This window comes from Nicotiana tomentosiformis, chromosome 6, assembly GCF_000390325.3.
Source record: "Nicotiana tomentosiformis chromosome 6, ASM39032v3, whole genome shotgun sequence".
Taxonomy (NCBI): domain Eukaryota; kingdom Viridiplantae; phylum Streptophyta; class Magnoliopsida; order Solanales; family Solanaceae; genus Nicotiana; species Nicotiana tomentosiformis.
In genome coordinates, this window is record NC_090817.1 from 56,895,903 (window position 1) to 56,915,522 (window position 19,620).

General features: G+C 38.6%; 2 protein-coding genes across 3 annotated transcripts; one reads left to right on the top strand and one right to left on the bottom strand.

Annotated features, from left to right (window-relative positions):
• Nucleotides 1-8,992: 8,992 nt before the first annotated feature.
• LOC104086932 (protein SAR DEFICIENT 4) lies at nucleotides 8,993-10,375 on the top strand. The gene has a single exon (XM_009591292.4). The coding sequence runs from the start codon at nucleotides 9,176-9,178 to the stop codon at nucleotides 10,151-10,153; it is 978 nt and encodes a 325-aa protein (XP_009589587.1). The 5' UTR covers nucleotides 8,993-9,175; the 3' UTR covers nucleotides 10,154-10,375.
• A 14-nt stretch (nucleotides 10,376-10,389) lies between these two features.
• On the bottom strand, nucleotides 10,390-16,588 carry LOC104086931 (uncharacterized protein At3g49140-like). Of its 2 annotated transcripts, XM_009591290.4 has the most exons (10): nucleotides 16,268-16,588; nucleotides 15,955-16,183; nucleotides 15,069-15,171; nucleotides 14,885-14,952; nucleotides 13,994-14,173; nucleotides 13,789-13,911; nucleotides 13,274-13,615; nucleotides 11,712-11,864; nucleotides 11,017-11,112; nucleotides 10,390-10,684 (listed from the first exon to the last, which is right to left on the bottom strand). In XM_009591290.4, exons 1-10 carry the CDS (start codon nucleotides 16,369-16,371, stop codon nucleotides 10,583-10,585), a joined length of 1,500 nt encoding a protein of 499 aa, XP_009589585.1. In that variant the 5' UTR covers nucleotides 16,372-16,588; the 3' UTR covers nucleotides 10,390-10,582. The 2 variants fall into 2 exon arrangements, with proteins under 2 accessions (XP_009589585.1, XP_009589586.1); XM_009591291.4 differs by lacking the exon at nucleotides 13,994-14,173.
• Between the last annotated feature and the right edge of the window lie 3,032 nt (nucleotides 16,589-19,620).

The following is a 19,620-nucleotide window of genomic DNA, read 5'->3' on the forward strand; positions in this document are numbered from 1 at the left end:
CCCTCTTGCCCAGAAATTATCTTGCTTATTATCTATTTCTACACAAAAATCGAAATTGAGGGTTAGGGTGTAGAATCTTACCTCTAGGATGAAGACCTAGTTAGTTTCCCTTCTCAATCTTCCAAAACTTGGGCAAGAATTGAAGAAAAAATATTGGAGAACACCTTCTCACTCTAGGGCACCTTCTCTCACTCTAAAATGTCAGATAATACCTCAAAAATGACCCAAAGAGTGTATTTACGAAATAGGGTCGGGTTTTAAAAACCCAAAAATGAAGGCCCGCATATCGGTCGCATAATTGGTTAAAAAAAAGCCAAAAGAACTGCCTGTGTATGCGGTCACTATGCAATCCGCATAACTGTTATGCGGTCGCATAATGCACCGCATAACAGGTATGCGGTCTTCCAGAATAGCCCTCTCCTGCTCACTTCTGCGGCCATTATGCGGCCCGCAGAGTTATTATGCAGTCGCATAATGGACCGCATAAACACACTTTTCCGGCAAATATTTTCCTTTACTTTCCTGTGCATTATTCAACCCAAAAGGTCCGATCCGCGGCTCTCGAGCTCGCTGCGAAGAATTTCTATAATCCTCAAACACGTAAGCCTAGTCCGGCACCATGAAATATTATTTTCTTTGCAAAATTTACCAGGCCTTACCCTTAAGTACTTTGAAATTTTCCGGGGTATTACATTAATTCTGTCTCCACCCTTACTTTCACAATCCCTGCAAAATTTGTGTAATGTAAGACTGTATTATATAACTTGAATGGTCTAGGATGCAGTTACTTTTATTGATATACAAAGTTGCACTTTAGCAAGATTGGGGAATGGTCAGATACTCCAGGATTCAAATAATCTGCTTTAATAGCTCGTTGTATGGACTTTTGGAATTGCCCATATCTACCACCCCTAACACGCTCCTAAGCATACTCACAACACGACGCAAAATGTTCTCGCCCGCATATCGGGCAGACAGGGATGGGTGTACCCAACCTAAGGGCATTTGTTCTTCTTGTGCCCCCTCTTTCTACAACCATAACATATTTCAAGAATTATCCAACATAAACCCGAGTGGCTCTTCTTTCATATCAAGAATTCCGGCTTATTGATGCCAATAATCCTCTTTCAATTCTTAGGTGCTCTCACCACATATTCCGGTGGCGCGGTAATATTAATTGGAACAAGGACACTTTCCCTAGTAACTGGTTCTTTCAATACCTCATCGCTGCCTCGAACCCGTGGGTTACTCATATGGAAAATGAGACATGACGAGGAATGTAGCTTCCTGTCTTGAGCTCTATCGCACGATCTAGAGTATCAAAGAAGTGTGAAATTCCTAAATTTCCAAGTAGCCTCCTCATTATAGATGTGGTCGACAACACACCGATAAGAAGAACTCTACTAGACATAGCTCTGAGACATCCTAGGACACTTTAAAACCTTAGGCTCTAATACCAAGTTTGTCATGCCCCAAACTCGGGGAGCGCGACCGGCGCTCAACTGAGTAAACCTGACTGAGCAAGCCTGTTAGATTTCATTCTACCCAAATTCAACCATGAATAAAGAGGAGATGTACTCCATTAATCAAACACTAATAAGATTTCATTAACAACTCCCATTTCATTTCCATTAGCAGCTTCATTCATAATTTCCAAAATATTACAAGTTTATAGATATAATGAAAAACATGTCTACCAAATACCAATATTTCTAGTTCAATTCCCAACATCGACTACCATCCACAACCTGTCTACAGAGCCTCTAAGTACAATAGAAGTGAAGAATAAAAATGTCGTCGACAAGGCCCCAGCTATACCTCATAGTACAAATACAATGTAAGATGACATAAAGCTCGGAATAGAATAGGGATCACAAAAACCTGCTGAATAGAGAGTGACTGCTAATGAGGACCAAAGCTGCTCGCTGATGAACCACCTGCATCCATTGAAGATAAAGCACCCCAGGCAAAAGGGACATTAGTACATATGGAATAGTACTAGTATGTGCTAACTATCCTCTTTCAAAATAGAATGCCAACATAAAAGGGAAAACAATGGAAACAACAAGTCACAATCAATGATATCCAATTTCCAAGTTAAAACATATTAATTTCCAAAGTACGAAGATAATATTATTTTTGGTTAGGAGATATTTAGCACCGATATACCACTGCTCGCAATACCAATATTCACAGTACCAATACCACTGTTCACAGTACCAATATTCACAATACCAGTACCACCGTACTTTTAGCACGGAGTTCGATCACGACCCGATCGGCTAGGCAATCTCATTAGAGACATCAACCATAATCACTCTCAATACCAATACCACCGTACTTTTAGCACGGAGTCCGATCACGAACTGATCAGCTAGGCCATCTCATTAGAGACATCAACCATAATCACAATTTCAATTATAATTTCCAGCACAATCACCACCATGTGTGCGGCATGGTGTCCGATCACGACCCGATCAGCTAGGCCATCTCACCATAATGTTGTTAGATCGACATCATCTTTTTCTATCAATCATCTCATCCCAAATAAGGGGAATAATATCATCATATCAATCTTATCCCAAATAAGGGGAATAATCACAATCCACTCCTACACTGGCATATATAGTTTCGAGGTTAGGTTATTTCAACCTACCCTTCCTCGTTGACTATCGATACTCCCAAAAATATTATTTTTGTTTTTGCACACAAAGGTAACATAGGTACAAATGCATTTACCTCATAACCTTTCATACCGTATATAGCCTCATTGGCACTTTCAACAACTTTCAACATCATTATTTCATTGGCTCTCTTGGCCATACATATAGTTCTTCATTCATGGCACAATGGACGTATTTCATATTCCACACTTTCATTTCTTTCCTTTCATGGATCGTCATCATAAATATCAACATATATAATATTCCGAAAATCACAACTTTAAGATCATTGAAAATGAAGAATTTAAGCATAATAGATGTCTGTCACGCCCCAAAATCGGGGAGCGCGACCGGCGCTCAACTGAGTGAACCCGACCGAGCAAGCCTGTTAAATTTTCTTCTACCCAAACTCATCCATGAATAAGGGTAGTACATATTTTCATTAATTAGACAATATGGTGATCATGTCAACAATACCAATTCATTATCATTAGTTACCTCATTTAATAAGTCTCAAAACATACCCACACCTTCACGGTTCAAAGTGGAACGAGTGATTTAATCATAACACAATTTGTTTAACATTCCCAACACCCATATACCATCCACACTAAATTTACAGAGCCTCTAAAGATACCAACTAGTACAATGATAGTGTCGGCAACAAGGCTCCGTCTATACCTCAAAACATGCTAACACATACGAAACAAAAGATGCACAACCCCGAAATGAGATAGGGCTCACCAAGTCAGCTGGGAAGAATGAGCACCGCTATCACTGGTTAATATCCTCCGCTGTGGAACCACCTGCATCCATTAAAGATGCAGCGCCCCCGGCAAAAGGGACGTTAGTACATGTCGAATAGTTCTAGTATGAAAACCAAACACCAATTTAAGAATTCGGAAATACAATATGAATATGATGATTCAGGGCGACAATAGAATAGCATAGATAGCCATTTAATACAAAGCAAGCTTATCAAGAGCTGGCAATAACATTTATAGGATTTAATATCAGATCCTCTGTAACCATTTTCACACAAAGCGGCCCCGCCGCCTCACCCCAATGTATGCAAGTGGAGGTGTAAGCACAATACCAAAACTCTACTCAAGCGGCCATGCCGCCTCACCCCAATATATTCGGGTGGAGGTATAACCATAGTACCAAAAACCTACACAAAGCGGCCATGACGCCTCACCCCAATATATGCAGGTGGAAACACATCAATTATACCAATACCTATACAAAGCGGCCATGCTGCCTCACCCCAATATATATATATATATATATATATATATATATATATATATATATGCATGTGTGTGTGTGTGTGTGGATGGTGGTGCAACAACAATACCAAGAATCATACACAAAGCGGCATGGCCGCCTCACCCTAATGTATGCAGGTGGAGGTATAATCCCAATCACAATCCCTACACAATTTGGCATAATAATTTCCACATAAATCATGACTTGGAATCATAACATGTAGATACATAATCCATAGTTTGGAATACATCCTCAATTTATAATACAATATGTTGAGAGCATTTCAAACACGAATTGAACATATATCTTTGTCACAAAACTTATTCGGAATACTCGATTTGTAATAAATATCTTGGAGCTTACAAGGATATTGGGGGTTCTAATTCTTAAAGAAGAGTTAGCCAACATACCTCAATGGAGCTTCCTTAAACTCTAAAATATTTCGAAATTCTTAGCAACTTCAATATATTTTAGAAATATAACAAGTTGAACCAAAATTAGGAAAATGGTCATGGTTCTAGCTCATTTGAGGATTTTATCAAACACTAGGTGTGCATTAGGGTTTCAATGTCCTTTTATGGAGGATTCCATCATCCCACAACCCATTCTTTACCATATTTAGCTCACAATCTTCCTACACCCTTTGATAACACATTCATGCAAAATAAACAATTCCCATACCCAAGAATTGTCTTGCAAATTACCCTTTTTTAGATAAATTTCGAAATTAAGGGCTAGGGTGTAGAATCTTACCTCTAGGATGAAGATCTAGTGAGTTTTCCTTGTTAATCTTCAAAGATTTGAGCAAGAATTGAAGGACAATTTGTTGAAGATCACTCTCCCACTCTAGGGAACTCTCTCACTCTCAAAACATCAGGTTTTAGCTCAAAAATAGTCCATTGCGTCTATTTAATCGAAGTAGGGTCGGGTTTTAAAAACTCAAAAATGAAGCTCCAATACAGGATATGCGGTCGCATATGCGACCGCAGAATGGATATGTGATCTGCATATTGGCCGCACAATTTGGTGCCCAAAACTAGGGGTCGCCTGCCTGGGTCTGCGGTGGTTATGCGGACCGCAGACCTGTCCTGCGTCGGATAATGCACCGCAGAACTGGTCTGTGGTCGCATAATGCACCGTAGATCTTCCTCCAAGCTGCCTCGCATCTGCTTCACTCTGCGGCCATTATGCGGTCCGCAGAGTGATTCTGCGACCGCATAGTGGGTCGCAGAAATGCCCTCTTTTGCCGAAAATTTTCCTTTACTCCCCAGTGCATTATTCAACCCAAAAAGTCCGAGCAGCGGCGAGCAAGCTCGCCGCGAAGAATTTTTACAATCCCCAAACACGTGATCCTAGTTCGGCACCACGAAAACATAAATTACCTTGCAAAATTTTTACGGGGCCTTACATTCTCCCCCACTTAGGATCATTCGTCCTCGAATGAGGGTCAAAGTTCACTATTAGCATTCAATGTGGCCCAACTATTAATTCACACACACCAGCAGTTTCAAAATTTGGTTAACTCCCTAAATTTCCAAAACTTATGCCAGAGTCTTCCCTGTAACCGGGCCTATCCACCTGCCAGAGAATTCCAGAAATCAATCCTAACAACATATACATAACCGACGATACAATATAACACAAGAACAACACCAACCATGGCCTCATAAGCAATATATTACCAGAAAAGGAACACCCTTAACATCAACTGTATAAATGATACATAATTCATAGAAAGTAACTCTTAGAATTTTCATAGATCACAACTTTATAAATACATGGCTATTCAAACAAATAAGTATACGTCTTTTTCATTTCTTCCTCGGCCTCCCAAGTAGCCTCTTCAACCTGTTAGTTTCGCCATAACACTTTCACGGAGGCAATTTCTTTGTTTCTCAACTTTCGAACTTGCCGATCAATAATAGAAACTGGAATCTCTTCATAAGTCAATTTCTCATTAACCTCAATAGTCTCAACTGGAACAATGAGTGTCGGGTCTCCAACTACTTTCTTCAACATAGACACATGAAACATCGGGTGCACTAATGACATCTCAGGTGGTAGCTCAAGCTTGTACACCACCTCACCGATCCTCTGGATGATTCTGTATGGTCTGACATACCTCGGACTCAATTTCTCTTTCTTACCAAATCGCACTACACCTTTCATGGGGGAAACCTTCAAGAATACCCAATCATCTTCTTTGAACTTTAAATCCTTACGACGAACATCCGAATTGGACTTCTGACGACTCTGAGCAGTCTTCAACCGTTCCTTAATGATCTTAACTTTTTCCATAGCCTGATGCATGAGATCTGGCCCTATCAACTCTGCTTCCCCAATCTCAAACCACCCAATGGGAGATCTACATCTCCTTCCATAAAAAGCCTCGAACGGTGCCATCTGAATGCTAGCATGATAACTGTTGTTGTAGGCAAATTCCCAGCTGCCTTTGAAGTCTAGAACACAAGCGCGCAACATATCCTCGAGCGTCTGAATAGTCCGCTCTGCCTGCTCGTCCGTCTGCGGGTGAAAGGTTGTACTGAGATTCACCTGAGTACCAAAACCTTGCTGAAATTTCATCCAAAAATTAGCCGTGAACTGTGCCCCCCGATCAGAAATGATAGAAACTGGAGTGCCATGCAACCTGACTATTTCTTTGATATACAACTGAGCATACTGTTCCGTTGTATCGATAGCCTTAAACGGCAAAAAATGGGTTAATTTCGTGAGTCGATCCACAATCACCCAAATCGAGTCAAACTTACGAGGAGTGCGAGGTAGTCCTACCACAAAGTCCATATTAATCATTTCCCACTTCCACATTAGAATTTCTATATTTTGTGCCAACCCACCGGGCCTTTGGTGTTCGGCCTTCACTTGCTGACAATTTGGATATCTCGCCACAAAGTCAGCTACATTTCTCTTCATATCATTCCACCAATAGACTTCCTTAAGATCATGATATATTTTCATACAGCTCGGGTGCACGGAATACCTAAAAATATGAGCCTCGGTCATGATTCTTCCCCGAAGACCATCCACGTTTGGAACACATAGTCTCCCTTGGTACCTTAGTGTACCATCATCCCTGCCAAGAGAAAAGGCCATGGTCTTATGTTTATGAATCCCCTCTTTCAGTTGATCCTAGTTCGGCACCACGAAAACATAAATTACCTTGCAAAATATTTACGGGGCCGTACAATTTCTTTCCAAGAAATTGAGTAAAATGATTGGCAATCGAAACACAAGTTAAAATCATAAACAAGTAACACACTATTTATTCTTGAATTACTTTTCCCTAAAAAAAATGGCAATACACAATTTCAACTCACGAATATGTAAGAACGCAAAACACATCGAAACTACTTACAAAGCATAACATTTGTTAAAACAATCATATATGGGCGTCACTTGAGTTCATAAGCTTTTAGGCAATTCTATTTTTGAAGTCAATTTCGGAACAGTTGAATCAAAGCTCATTTCATAATCTTTCTCACATCATCTCATTTCATTGGCACCATTGGCCACAAGTATAACTTTCACTCTTGGCACGTTGGCCACACTTTATATCCCCAATTCACTTATTTCACTTCCAACCATCTTTATAGATTATCAACAATAAGACATTTTCAATCAAGACTTTAGGTACACATATAAGCAATTAAGAGTCTTAAGCATATTGAGATTTTCTCACACAATTTGGTATCATAAACTTCATTTGAAACACGACTCAAAGACATAGTATTTTAATACACATATCATTCTTGAACACATTCCTAAAGGATAACATAATGTGATAGGAACATTCGGAACACGTTTTGAATACATAATTCTCGACACTTTGCTTATTCGGGACAATCAAATTTATTGGGAACATCTCAGAACATAGAATAAGGAACTTGAGACAACCATACTTGAAACTTACAGGAACATCATAAAATTCAATTCTAAGAGAGTAGTTTAGCCAACATATCGTGATGGAGCTCTTTAGTGCTACTAAAACCGCCCACTACTCTTACAACTTCAATCTACATCAACATAATTCAATTGGACCAATATTAGTAAAACTTTCCAGGTTTTTTGTCGTTTTGGCATTTTATCAAACACCTAGAGTGCATAGCATTCAACTACCTCTATTAATAGTGTTTCTTCATCCAACATTTCCTCCTTCCCACCAACAAGATATAATACAATATCCTTTCATTACTAATTACCTTTTTTAGCACCATTATAATCATCAATGAACTCACATCCACCAAATTTCACTAATTAACTCATTACAAAATCTCTACAACACCCAATAATCTAGTTTAAGTATTTATGGCTTTCAATCACCATCTCATAAGTTATAACACATCACACTTGACACTTACGTTTGTTTTGAAAAAATAATATAGACAAGAGAGAAAAGATTTCGGAATTTTTAGTGTGTGAAAAATAAGGTCAAGCCTTTAAATTTAGAAGCAATGAAATGGTAAGACGGATAGACAATTCAAAAAGTCTCTTTTCTCATTCACCTTAAAAACACAACACAAGTTTTATATATCAATCTCAAAAAAGTCAGAGGCCAATAATGGAATGAGGTCTTCTTTAGGATTAAAAGAAGCACCCAGCTAAAGAAGCTTATGAATGCATATTGTGACCGGTAGTCGGTGAATGCAATTCGATCGCATTCTTGTCTAATGATCGTCGTTTTCGAGCCAGATGAGCTGGAGATGGAGGATGGCGATGAAATTGAGGCAATGTTGCATCAAACTAGAGGCTCAACTGTTTGACTGATCTCTTCCGCTTAATGAATATAGCTTGTGCTCGGACCTGTAGGAGCATAGATGAGCTTCGTGGTTTTGCTCGGACCAGCTTTATTGAACGTAATTACATTACCTTCTGTTGTTGCAAGAAGATCATCAGTTGCTTCTTGCCATGAAATTAAAATATTTTTAGTTCTATCTAAATAAAATAAAATAAAAAAATCCCTCAATTAAATTTAGTATTTCCTGTTTTGTCGAGCCAAATGCGACTTAAAAATGTGAGTAAGAAGGAGTAAGTAGTCCAACCTTAAGGAACCATTTGATTTGGGTCATTTTGTTAAATACTCCCGTACTTGCCATGAAATTCCCAAGTCAATTATAAAGTACTATCCCAAGGAACCCAACTACCGAGTCGTCCATTTCTCCTGAAATTCCCAATTCCATTGCCACCAAAAAGAAACAAGAAAATCCCAATCCACTGTACCCACCACCATGACACCACCACCAGTCTTCATCTCCTCCGCCGCTCTCCCAACCCTCCTTTCTCACAAATCCCTCATCGACCACCTTCAATTTTCCCTCCCCACCTTCACTTCCACCACTCAATCCCATCTTCGCCATGCCCACCAAACAAGCCCTTCCACTTCTCTCCTCCTTATGCCTTCTTGGTCTCTTTCCCCTTCACTTCCCTATATTGGTGTCAAGCTAGTCACTTATCACCCCAACAATTCCACCCAAAATTTACCTGGGGTTCACGCAAGTTATGTTCTTTTTAATTCCATCACTGGACAAACCTTAGCCACTATGGATGCCACTGAACTCACTGTCTACCGAACTGCTTGCATCTCAGCTTTAGCTTCTAACTTCTTATCAAGACAAGATTCTGAAACCCTTTTGATGATTGGTGCTGGTACTTTAGCACCACACTTGATCAAGGCACATCTAACAGTTAGGCCAAATTTGAAGAAAGTGATAGTATGGAACAGAACTGCTGATAAGGCAAAAAGGGTGATTGAAAAATTGCTAAGTGAAGGTGGATTTGAAGGGGTGAGTTTTGAGAGTAATGGGTGTCTTGAGGAAGTTGTGGAGTTGGGAGATATAGTGAGTTGTGCAACGAATTCGGAGACGCCATTGGTGAAGGGGGAGAAGCTTAAAGAAGGGGCGCATTTGGATTTGGTTGGATCATTTAAGCATTCGATGAGAGAGTGCGATGATGAAGCGTTGAAGAGGGGGAAAGTGTTTGTTGATAACGAGGCTGCGTTGGTAGAGGCAGGGGAATTAGTAGGTGCATTTGAGAGAGGGGTTATTACAAGGGATGAGATTGCTGGGAACTTGTTGGAATTGATCAAGGGAGAAAAGAACGGGAGAACAACTGCTGAGGAGATTACTGTGTTTAAATCTGTTGGTTCTGCTGTTGTTGATCTTCTCACTGCTCAATTGGCATATGAGACTTACATGAAAAGTTGTTAGTGAGAGTTACTTAATTCTGTTCTCATATATTCTCTGCGACTATATACATCATAATAAGAGAAGATAAGGATTTATTTTCTCTGAAGTGCTTATTCTAGGTTTCAATAACATAGCCATGCAGTTTAATGTTGTTTATCAAGACATATCAAAAGATGTAATCTTTGGACAGGTTTTTACCTGGACACCGTGGTTATTATATACTTCTTGTTGAAGTTTGTGATATGATAATGTTGCCATTGCGAACAACCATTAGAATTGGAATTTAGCAGTACATATGGAGGTCACAACAATAATAAAGGGAGATAGTTATGACCTCCACGGAATAAATAATATGATAGTAAAGAAAGAGTCTCTACATTCTGTATACAATTTTGAGCCAAAAGTACAACAAAATCTATAGATACAGTAGACTTTTTGAGTCTAAATTTTTCATGATTCAGCTTGGTGAGTTTCTTTCTTCTTCAACTTAGGGTGGAACCTTGGATACAGCAGATCATTTAATTGTCTTTCAGCGCTATACTCCGAGGAGGCCTGCAAATAGAATGTTCTATTACTTTTACAGGAAAATGAAATAGTTACTGTTTTGGAACTTGGAAGTAGCACAAAGTGATTCTCAAAAACCAAAAGCTTGTGGTCTAAAATAGCAAATATGATAAATAAGCAGAAGCACTTCTCTCCATTCGATCTCGATAATAAATATTCATTATGGTTTTACACGTAAACTAAGCCTGCATGTCAGGTATGTATCAAAGACATGGTAATCCACATTGACAACAGTTCATTTGAGCTCAGCAGATATGCAGCAAAACTGGAAATGAAGTTCGAATCTCAAAAACAAAACACAAGTATTATAAATATCATACCTGCTTTTTAAAGGAAAACCGCAGTGTCTGAACTTGTGCTCCAGAACAAACTCTCAGGTCAAAACCAAGGCTGTCTACACCAATCAGAGCCACTTCCTGTCATACATGGCAAAAAGATATAAGATGAAGTAGCCAGTGGGACAGGGACATCACACTAAACAGTGATGTGGTTCAAGTCTTACAGCTCCATGTTAATGCATCAAACAGACCGCAAGAAGGGTATGGACTATGTTCTCGTATTAGAAAAATAACAACAAATGAATAAACAATAAAACATCAGAAAACAAGTAGTTAAATGATGGCTAGATTGTGTGTCTGCTCGCACGTGTAAGAGAGAGTATTTTGTTCACAATAATAGCATCAAGTACGTGCTGGGGGCACACAAAAGCAGCAGACTAGTTTCCATTTAAATGATGTAGGAAAGTAACAAAATGGATCAGTTGTCTATCATTTAAAAAAAATGGCTCCAATATTTGGAAATACCTGCATATGCAAGTCAATCTCATTCCGAGGAAAGGAGGTTTGGGGAAAGAAGGGGAGGAAGAGTTGCGTGTTTTGCTTTTATATCACTTTATTTGGCTGTTAAAAGGGCAAACCACTTGATGGGTTGTAAAGCATCATATTTCTGAAGAGAAAGGAAGAAAAACAAAATCTAATCATCTAGAAAATATCCAGGGAACTAAGAATGGTCATACCTCCACTTGAATTCCCTTGCATCTCCAACAGAGAGATCTGAGAGCCTGTGTGGTGTTTTCTCCTACAGCTTTAAGCCGCGATATAATGTTGGCAGCTGAGTGCGCTATTGCATCAGGTTTAGCTTGACTAAAATCATCTAACTCCACTAAGATCTGTGCCCACCATTAGAAAACATAAAATTGATTAACCTGAGTACTGATGGGTAGAATCACAGGAATCTCGCAATTGCAAAAATTGTTAAGCTTTTCGATAGATTAAGAAAATAGATCGTATGCACCTACACATTCTAAAACATCAAGAACATTCTAGTGTGAGTTACATGCATGACATATAGCACTCATTTGCGAAATACAAACAATGTGGATGATAATGACTAATGAGTCACTGCATTCATGTATAATACTCCCTCTGTTTCAATTTATATGAACCTATTTCCTTTTCGGTCCGTGCCAAAAAGAATGACTCCTTTCCTTATATGGAAACAATTTACCTTTATACAATGATTTATAGCCACACAAAATATATGTGCCTCATTTTACACCACAAGTTCAAAAGTCTTCTCTTTTCTTAAACTCCGTGCCCAGTCAAATGAGTTCACATAAATTGAAACGGAGGAAGTAGTTGATTACTTGATTAGCACTGACGGAAAAGCATCCCATGGAACTTTTCCCCGGGGTTCAGCTTGGTAGCCAAATCTCAGAGTGTTATAACCATGTCATCCAAAATCTATCATGACTAGGAGTGGCAAACGGACGGGTCGGGTCGGATATGATTCGGGTAAAAAAACGGGTAATGAAAAAACGGATAAATTATCCGACCCGACCCATATTTAATACGGATAAAAAATGAGTTAACCGGCGGATAATATGGATAACCATATTATCCATAACTTCTTGCATATGATCACTTTTGGGAGAATTCTTAGTCACCCTAACTTGAGGAACCCCCAATTTGAGGCTTTACAAATATAAAAGTTAGACCTATTAGTTATCCATTGGTTATCCATTTTCTAAATGGATAATATGGTTCTTATCCATATTTGACCCGTTTTTAAAAAGTTCATTATCCAACCCATTTTTTAGTGGATAATATGGGTGGTTAACTGTTTTCTTTGAACCATTTTGCCACCACTAATCATGACATAGAACAGGAAGACTGCTTCTGCTGTCAATTCCAAACTAGCTTTCATCTATGCATGTAACAACTACAGCAATTTTAGGACAGAACTTTTCCCCTTATAGAAAAGGGACAAATGAAAAGAGTACCCTTTTTCTACTTGTTCAAAATAATAGTATGCTCTTTTCTCGTAATATTTTTCTTTTTTGACTTAACAAATAAGGTGTCACACGCTTATAGCTGCCCCCTGTGCCACCGACTGTAACCCTCCTGAGATTATCAAGTCCAAATTTCCCGTACTTAATGACGATAAGCACTGGGATGACACAAATGATTCACAATAGTTACATAAATTGCACTCCACGGATGCAGATTGAGGCAAGGAAAGTATTGTAATGCTGACCAACAAATTCAAGGTGGAACCTCATAAACCTACAAAACTTACTTGATGCCCATGTGAAGAAATTAACTGAATTTTAATCATCTCTAGCTTGTAAAATGAAGTTCCATTTCCAAGGGTTTCGTCCTTCTCCAATTCCTCTGGACAACTTGGGCCATCTTGCGAAGATCCACTTTCATGTTTGTGGCCATTGACTTGAACACTACAGTTTTGCTTATATTCTGCAACTTTTTCTATTTGGTCTATACCAGCATCATTTGATTTATGTTCAGATATCTGCTTTGGAATGGCAGCGTGCTCTTCAAGGAATGCTGTCCTTAGAAGGCCCTGAATAACAAGACCTGCTGGAGGCTGATCCATAAAATCGATAGGATCATCTGTCACAACCTGAGCAGCAAATTAGACCACAAAATTAAATGTTTGATTTAATCTCCATGGCAGATAAAAAAGTTATATGCAACACATATAGAGAACTAAATGTAACATGATCTGAATAGGAAGTCAAATTGATAGTTTTCACACTTTTAACTTCGTTGCATTCAATTTATCAGGACATTTACCTCAGTAATTGCTTTGGCAAAGTCTATTGGATGAGAGGAACGCATTGTCTCTAACGTAGCCCAATACCCCAAGTCAGGATCCCCATTGTGATCTTCTTCATCATCAAGAATGGAAACCCAATCCTGTGAACAAGTTTATAAACTGACAATGACAGATAGAAAAGCAGTCATATTCGAAAAGTAAACTATTTAAAATGAGTAATACCGATTCATCATCATCGTCATCATCATTATCATCAACATCGTCGTCTTCATCAATGTCATCTAAATCATCTATATCGACGCCCTCGTCATCAAATTCATCTATGTGGTAATCAGTTACAGATTGACCTGATAACTTCATCTCACTCATCATTTCGGATGTATCTAAGCCAATAATTACTTGCTGCATTTTATTGGAAATTAAGTAAGCCTTCAGAGAAAACCAAGTAGTTTTCTAATAGTATATCTGTGGAAGTTGCCATCTGTGAGCTCTTTTTATTTTATTTTTCATTAGTTTTTTTTATAAGGTTTAACTTTTCATTAGTATATCTTCATAGAATTAACGGAAAGCAGACTTATGTGGATAGATGATAGCGCAGGTTCCTCACATTTTTTTAAGCTCTTCTACCATATCTCTCAGAAAGAAAGAGCTTTTAAAAGATAATTGGATTTCACAATAGAGTTATAACCCAATGCAACACAAGAATCTTTCCACAGGAAGATGATCATAAAAGTCATAATCAAGATAATACCATATTGAAAATTTGTCTCTTATGATGGATAAACTTGTGAAACATTACATCTGGGCTATTGAAGACCATGAGTTGTTATCATGATTCCTGTTTTCTTTATTTATCAAAATGAGGGAAAATGACCATGACATGATTAGGGAACAATAAATGCTTAATCAGCATCAACAAAAAGGAAAGTAGCTAAGTGATCCGCAAACGGTTATCCCAAAATGAAGCACAATCATTTGAATCCAGTAGTGGCTACTATATCAAAGTTACTTGCCGAAAAAACAAAGAAAAGCAAAATAATACATTGTTTGGAGAAACACATAAGCGCCTAACAATGAAAACTAACTGAACTTCTTAGTTCAATTGTTTCTTACCACAACGCTTTCTTCTTCTGTTGGATTTTTCAGAACATCTTCGTCATTCTTTACTTGAAAGTAGACATCTGATAAAAAGGGAAAGCACATAAACCTTCGAGGATTGTAGATAAGCCACTAACCACAAAGAAGAAAATTATTAGCTTGAGCAAAACATGCTAATAAAAAGAACTGGGAATCTTACTTCCGAGTTCATCAGTTGTATAAGGCAAATCTGGCCAGAAAATGTTCGCATGCATTACATCACTGACTGCACTTGAAAACATGAGTGTCGCTTCGCTATTTCCCTAGACATCAAGTGAGAAAGGCAACATCACTAACCATAGACAATCAGCCATAATGACCACCAGCCTAGATTATATTTTGCTCAAGAATTATCAGAAAGCGACTGAGAGCCTGTGGACAATGCCTGTCATTTAGGAATTTGGCAAGGGTCCATTTCATACGACAAATAGATCCTTGAAAGCTACATTGACTAAAAGCACAAGGCAGGAAAGCATTTTGCAGAGTCAGCAGTAAATTCTATATGTCGAAGGGTATTATTTGCATATGCTCATACAATAACAACAACTCTACCTCAGTTCCAAACAAGTTGAGATCGACTATATGAATCCTCACTTGCCAGATTACTCCATTTAGACTCATCTCATGCCAATGTTATGCAAATACAAATAGAGTTTTAAGTTCTATGCACTTATGTTGTAAAAAATATTTTACATAATCAGGTCATTAAAAAGTAATTACAGGTAGTCTATTTAATAAGATTTGATTTATAACCTAGAATAAATAGTATGCAACTAATGATGTAAAAAGTTCATTAAAATGTTAGTGTATATATAACTTAAATCCATACAAATAAAAAGTATCAAAAGTTTTGTATATCTTCTAAGTGTATAATTCTCTATATTACAATCAAGTTGCTTAATGGACCCAAAATATCTTTTCCTCTTCAGTAATAAGTCGTAGAATAATCTTCTTAAATTTGTTAAATTAGAGGAAATAATGTGTTCATAAAATCATCAAACACAATGTGTTGCACGAATAAGTATGTTTTGCAGAAAACAGTTAACCTCAATAATTGTCCTAGAACATTCAGCTGGCTTGAGTCGAGCATCCTCATTCTCCATTAGTTCCAACTCCCCAATGTCCTCAGATGGATGATATGATCTACTCTGTTTTACTGGCTCCGAACCGGAGCTAAAATGATCCTTTGCAGTTGCTTTAATTCCTCCATTTTTGTCCTTGCACGCTCTTCTTCCACCACCAGCATAATTGTCCGCCAATCTTCCAAATTTATCCCTGCAAACAAAACTCTCAAATCAATTGAGGCCTTTAGTTAATTGATAACACTGTGCTGCAGCTGCAAGGAAGAAGAAGCAGTACCGAGGTATGAAGAAGCTGACGGAATGAGATAAACGGCGGGAAGTGGCGTCGAAGTTCACAGCGGAGAAACGGATGGTGGCAGCGGCATGTTCTACTGTTAGCATTCTTCAAATTTCCCCAATTGAAATGAAATCAAAGCAGAGAAGTGCTGGAGTTAGTCTTATGAGACTATTCTCCTAATATCTCAGTGTATGCGATGATTGGGCCGTGTGGCTCTCTTTTATCCGTTTAAGGCTTCTCACAACCTTTTACGTCATTCTTTATTCGTTATATGCCATAAAGATTCCTTGCTTGCCTCTCTACGTCCCTACAAATGTTTCCTTTATTTTTGTTCGAGTTTGCCGGGGTCATTAGCTAGTTACCATCTATCTACTTACTTGGATCATTGTTTGCCTTGATATACTCGTCTTATATGTTATTTGGGTGCAAAAGTGTAGTATGAGTACATCACAATCGGCACTCAGTAAGTATCAAAACTATTCTCGGTAAAGTAGTGACGAGGTTCAAGTCATATGATACTCACTAGTCAAATAATCTGTGCAATATATCAATAACTGACAACAGAATGTATAATGGAAAACAATATCACAAATTCGTTTTGAACTGTCATGCCCCAAACCTGGGGAGGCGTGGCCGGCACCCGGTGCCATACTCGGCCCGAACGTAACACTCTGTAACTGTGAACCCTGGAGGGGTAACCCTCAACTTAGGTCGAGGCCTACCTGCAAGCTGACAATACCAATCAAGGCCGACAAAACCATATTCTGAATCATCTAACAATAACGTCTATCTCATATGAGGGGTAAACATACCCAAAAGCTCATATACATAATCGGGTAGGCCGACGAGGCTGCCATGAACGTCTATAACCAGCAATACCAAACTGAACATGTACACAAGGCTGGCAAGGCCACAATACTGACATACAACATATAGGGGACTCGTCTACAAGCCTCTAAGGATAATAGAATTATATCATGGTCAGGACAGGGTCCCGACCTACCCATCGAGTCTCTATATAGAAAATGGACTCCAAAGTTTAGACCTGGTAACTCCGAGGGAGTGGAGCTTACTAATCAAGCTGATGTTTGGATATGTCTACTGGGAAGGTCTATCCGACTGTCTATTAGAACCAGCAGGCATGAAATGCAGCATCCCCGGCAAAAGAGACGTCAGTACAAAATAATGTACCGAGTATGTAAGGCAATAAAATAACTTAAAGCTGAAACTCAACTGATAATATAATAACTAAAAGTAATTGGGACTCAAAGATGATCCGAAGATATTTCTTACCTGCTTATACTGACTCAACTCTCTCAATATAGTAAGTAAAATAACTATTCGACCCTATAAGGCTCGGTATGTATAACTGCCCAGCCGTAGTAGGCTCGCTCATAGACGCTCGGCCATACTAGGCTCGGTATATGTAACTGCTCGGCCATAGTAGGATCGCTCATAGGCGCTCGGCCATACTAGGCTCAATATCTAAATTATTACTAGGCCATTCTGGGCTCGCTCATAGGCGCTCGGTCATAGTAGACTCGCTCATATACTTACCTTCTACAGTAGCTTCAAGTCGAAATCCAAGCTATACTTAGCTTATAACAGCCTTCAATGGCAATACAACACCATAAAAGTGCTAATTTTCAAGGTTAATCTTAGGTTAAATCATCAAGGTTTACTCTTAATCACTTATGAACTGCTTGGGAGGGTTTTTGGGAGTATGAGGGCGAAATTACTTACCTTATAGAGAACCCACAAGCTTTAATTCAGGTTGTTGTTAGCTCACAACAACCCTCAACATCATCACAACATCATAGAAGTATTGTTCCTCACCATACCTAACTTTTGATGTTGAAATATGGTGTAATCACTTTGGAATCACCCTTGAACCTTTGGAATATGTTTAGGATGGTTAGGAGGAGTATAAGGACGATGTTGGGTAGAAAAATGAGCAACAATGGTCGTCCAAATCATTTATAAAATGAAGTAGGTCGACCACTGCCTATGTGGGTCCCATAGGGAGCTGCTTGTGGAGTCTTACAAAAATGTTAATATCTCTCTATTTCGGTGTCGTATCCACGAACAGTTTAATGTGTTAGAAATTAGACTCGTAGATCTTCAATTTAGTGGGGATCACCCTGTAACTCCAAGTATATTGAGAGAAAAGCTCAGTGACATTAGACCCAAATTTCAGTAAAATTATAAACATATTTTGCAACAACTTTTGTCGACTTTTTTTCTACAACTTGTTTGACTTCAAACATACGAATATTATATGATTAAATTACCTTAAAACACGACCTTCTTTGCATATTAAGCACTCATAGTTTTATCCTGAAAGAACGGGTTATAACATCTTTGATTCGATTAGCCTCCAATGCTCACGATACTTCTGTAACACTTGTGTTAACTCATCATTGTCTTTGTAAGGGTCCTTAAACTCTCCGGATTATACTGATTCACTTAAGACGCATTACAACAATGAAAGTACGTGGTGTAACAAGAACATGTGATAAAAACTCAATGCAAGTAAAGGGGTCAGTTTTGATAACAAGTCATCAAATAGAAATACAACCATATCACACCTTGTACCCACATTTTTGTTACAATGGCAATATTCGCCCTTATCACTCTGCACCCGACACAATAGCAATATCCATCATTATCGCTCTGTACCCGACACAATAGAAATAGATACCCTTATCACTCCGCAGCCGACACAATAGCAATATCTTCCCCTATCGCTCCACACCCGACAATAATAACAATATCAATCACAATCGCACAACAACAAACTCGTGCCAACACCCAAACAATTCGATCAACATGTCCACAAGTGCCATAATTACAATGACGCAACTAGTCAAATCAACATCAAAGACATACACTCACAATTTGTCAACAAAAGGGCACAAGGACATGGAAATACATAAATGCGGATGAGGGTTCAACATATAAGCCATGACTACAGCTAAATCAATTTAGCAATGATCCCATAAAATGCCCAACTTGGCCAATTTAGGAAATAAAAATCCTAAACATGATCTCTAGCATGGAAAGGGTAAGCTCGCATAGTCATACAATGAATTATACATGTATCAAGAAAGTACACAATCAAATCACAACATACTAGAGATTTAAAGTTTAATTCGGTCATTTTTCATACATAGCACCTGCATATGTGCTCGTCACCTCGCATATACATCGCATCACAACATCACAGATTAGACAAACACGGTACAAGCCTAAGGCTTATTCTCTCACACAAGATTATGCAAGACACTTACCTCAAACAAGGCAAATCAATACTCTAAAAAGCCCTTGCCTCTTGAATCGGCCTCCGAACGGGT

Bases quoted from the DNA above. Each gene is read 5' to 3' on its own strand.
- LOC104086932 (XM_009591292.4), top strand. From the start codon at position 9,176: ATGACACCACCACCAGTCTTCATCTCCTCCGCCGCTCTCCCAACCCTC.
- LOC104086931 (XM_009591290.4), bottom strand. From the start codon at position 16,371: ATGCTAACAGTAGAACATGCCGCTGCCACCATCCGTTTCTCCGCTGTG. The intron at 11,113-11,711 runs GTATGACCATTC...CATGTATGACAG, and splicing joins GCAAGGGAATTCAAGTGGAG to GAAGTGGCTCTGATTGGTGT. The intron at 10,685-11,016 runs GTATGATATTTA...TTCTATTTGCAG, and splicing joins GGTTTTCCTTTAAAAAGCAG to GCCTCCTCGGAGTATAGCGC.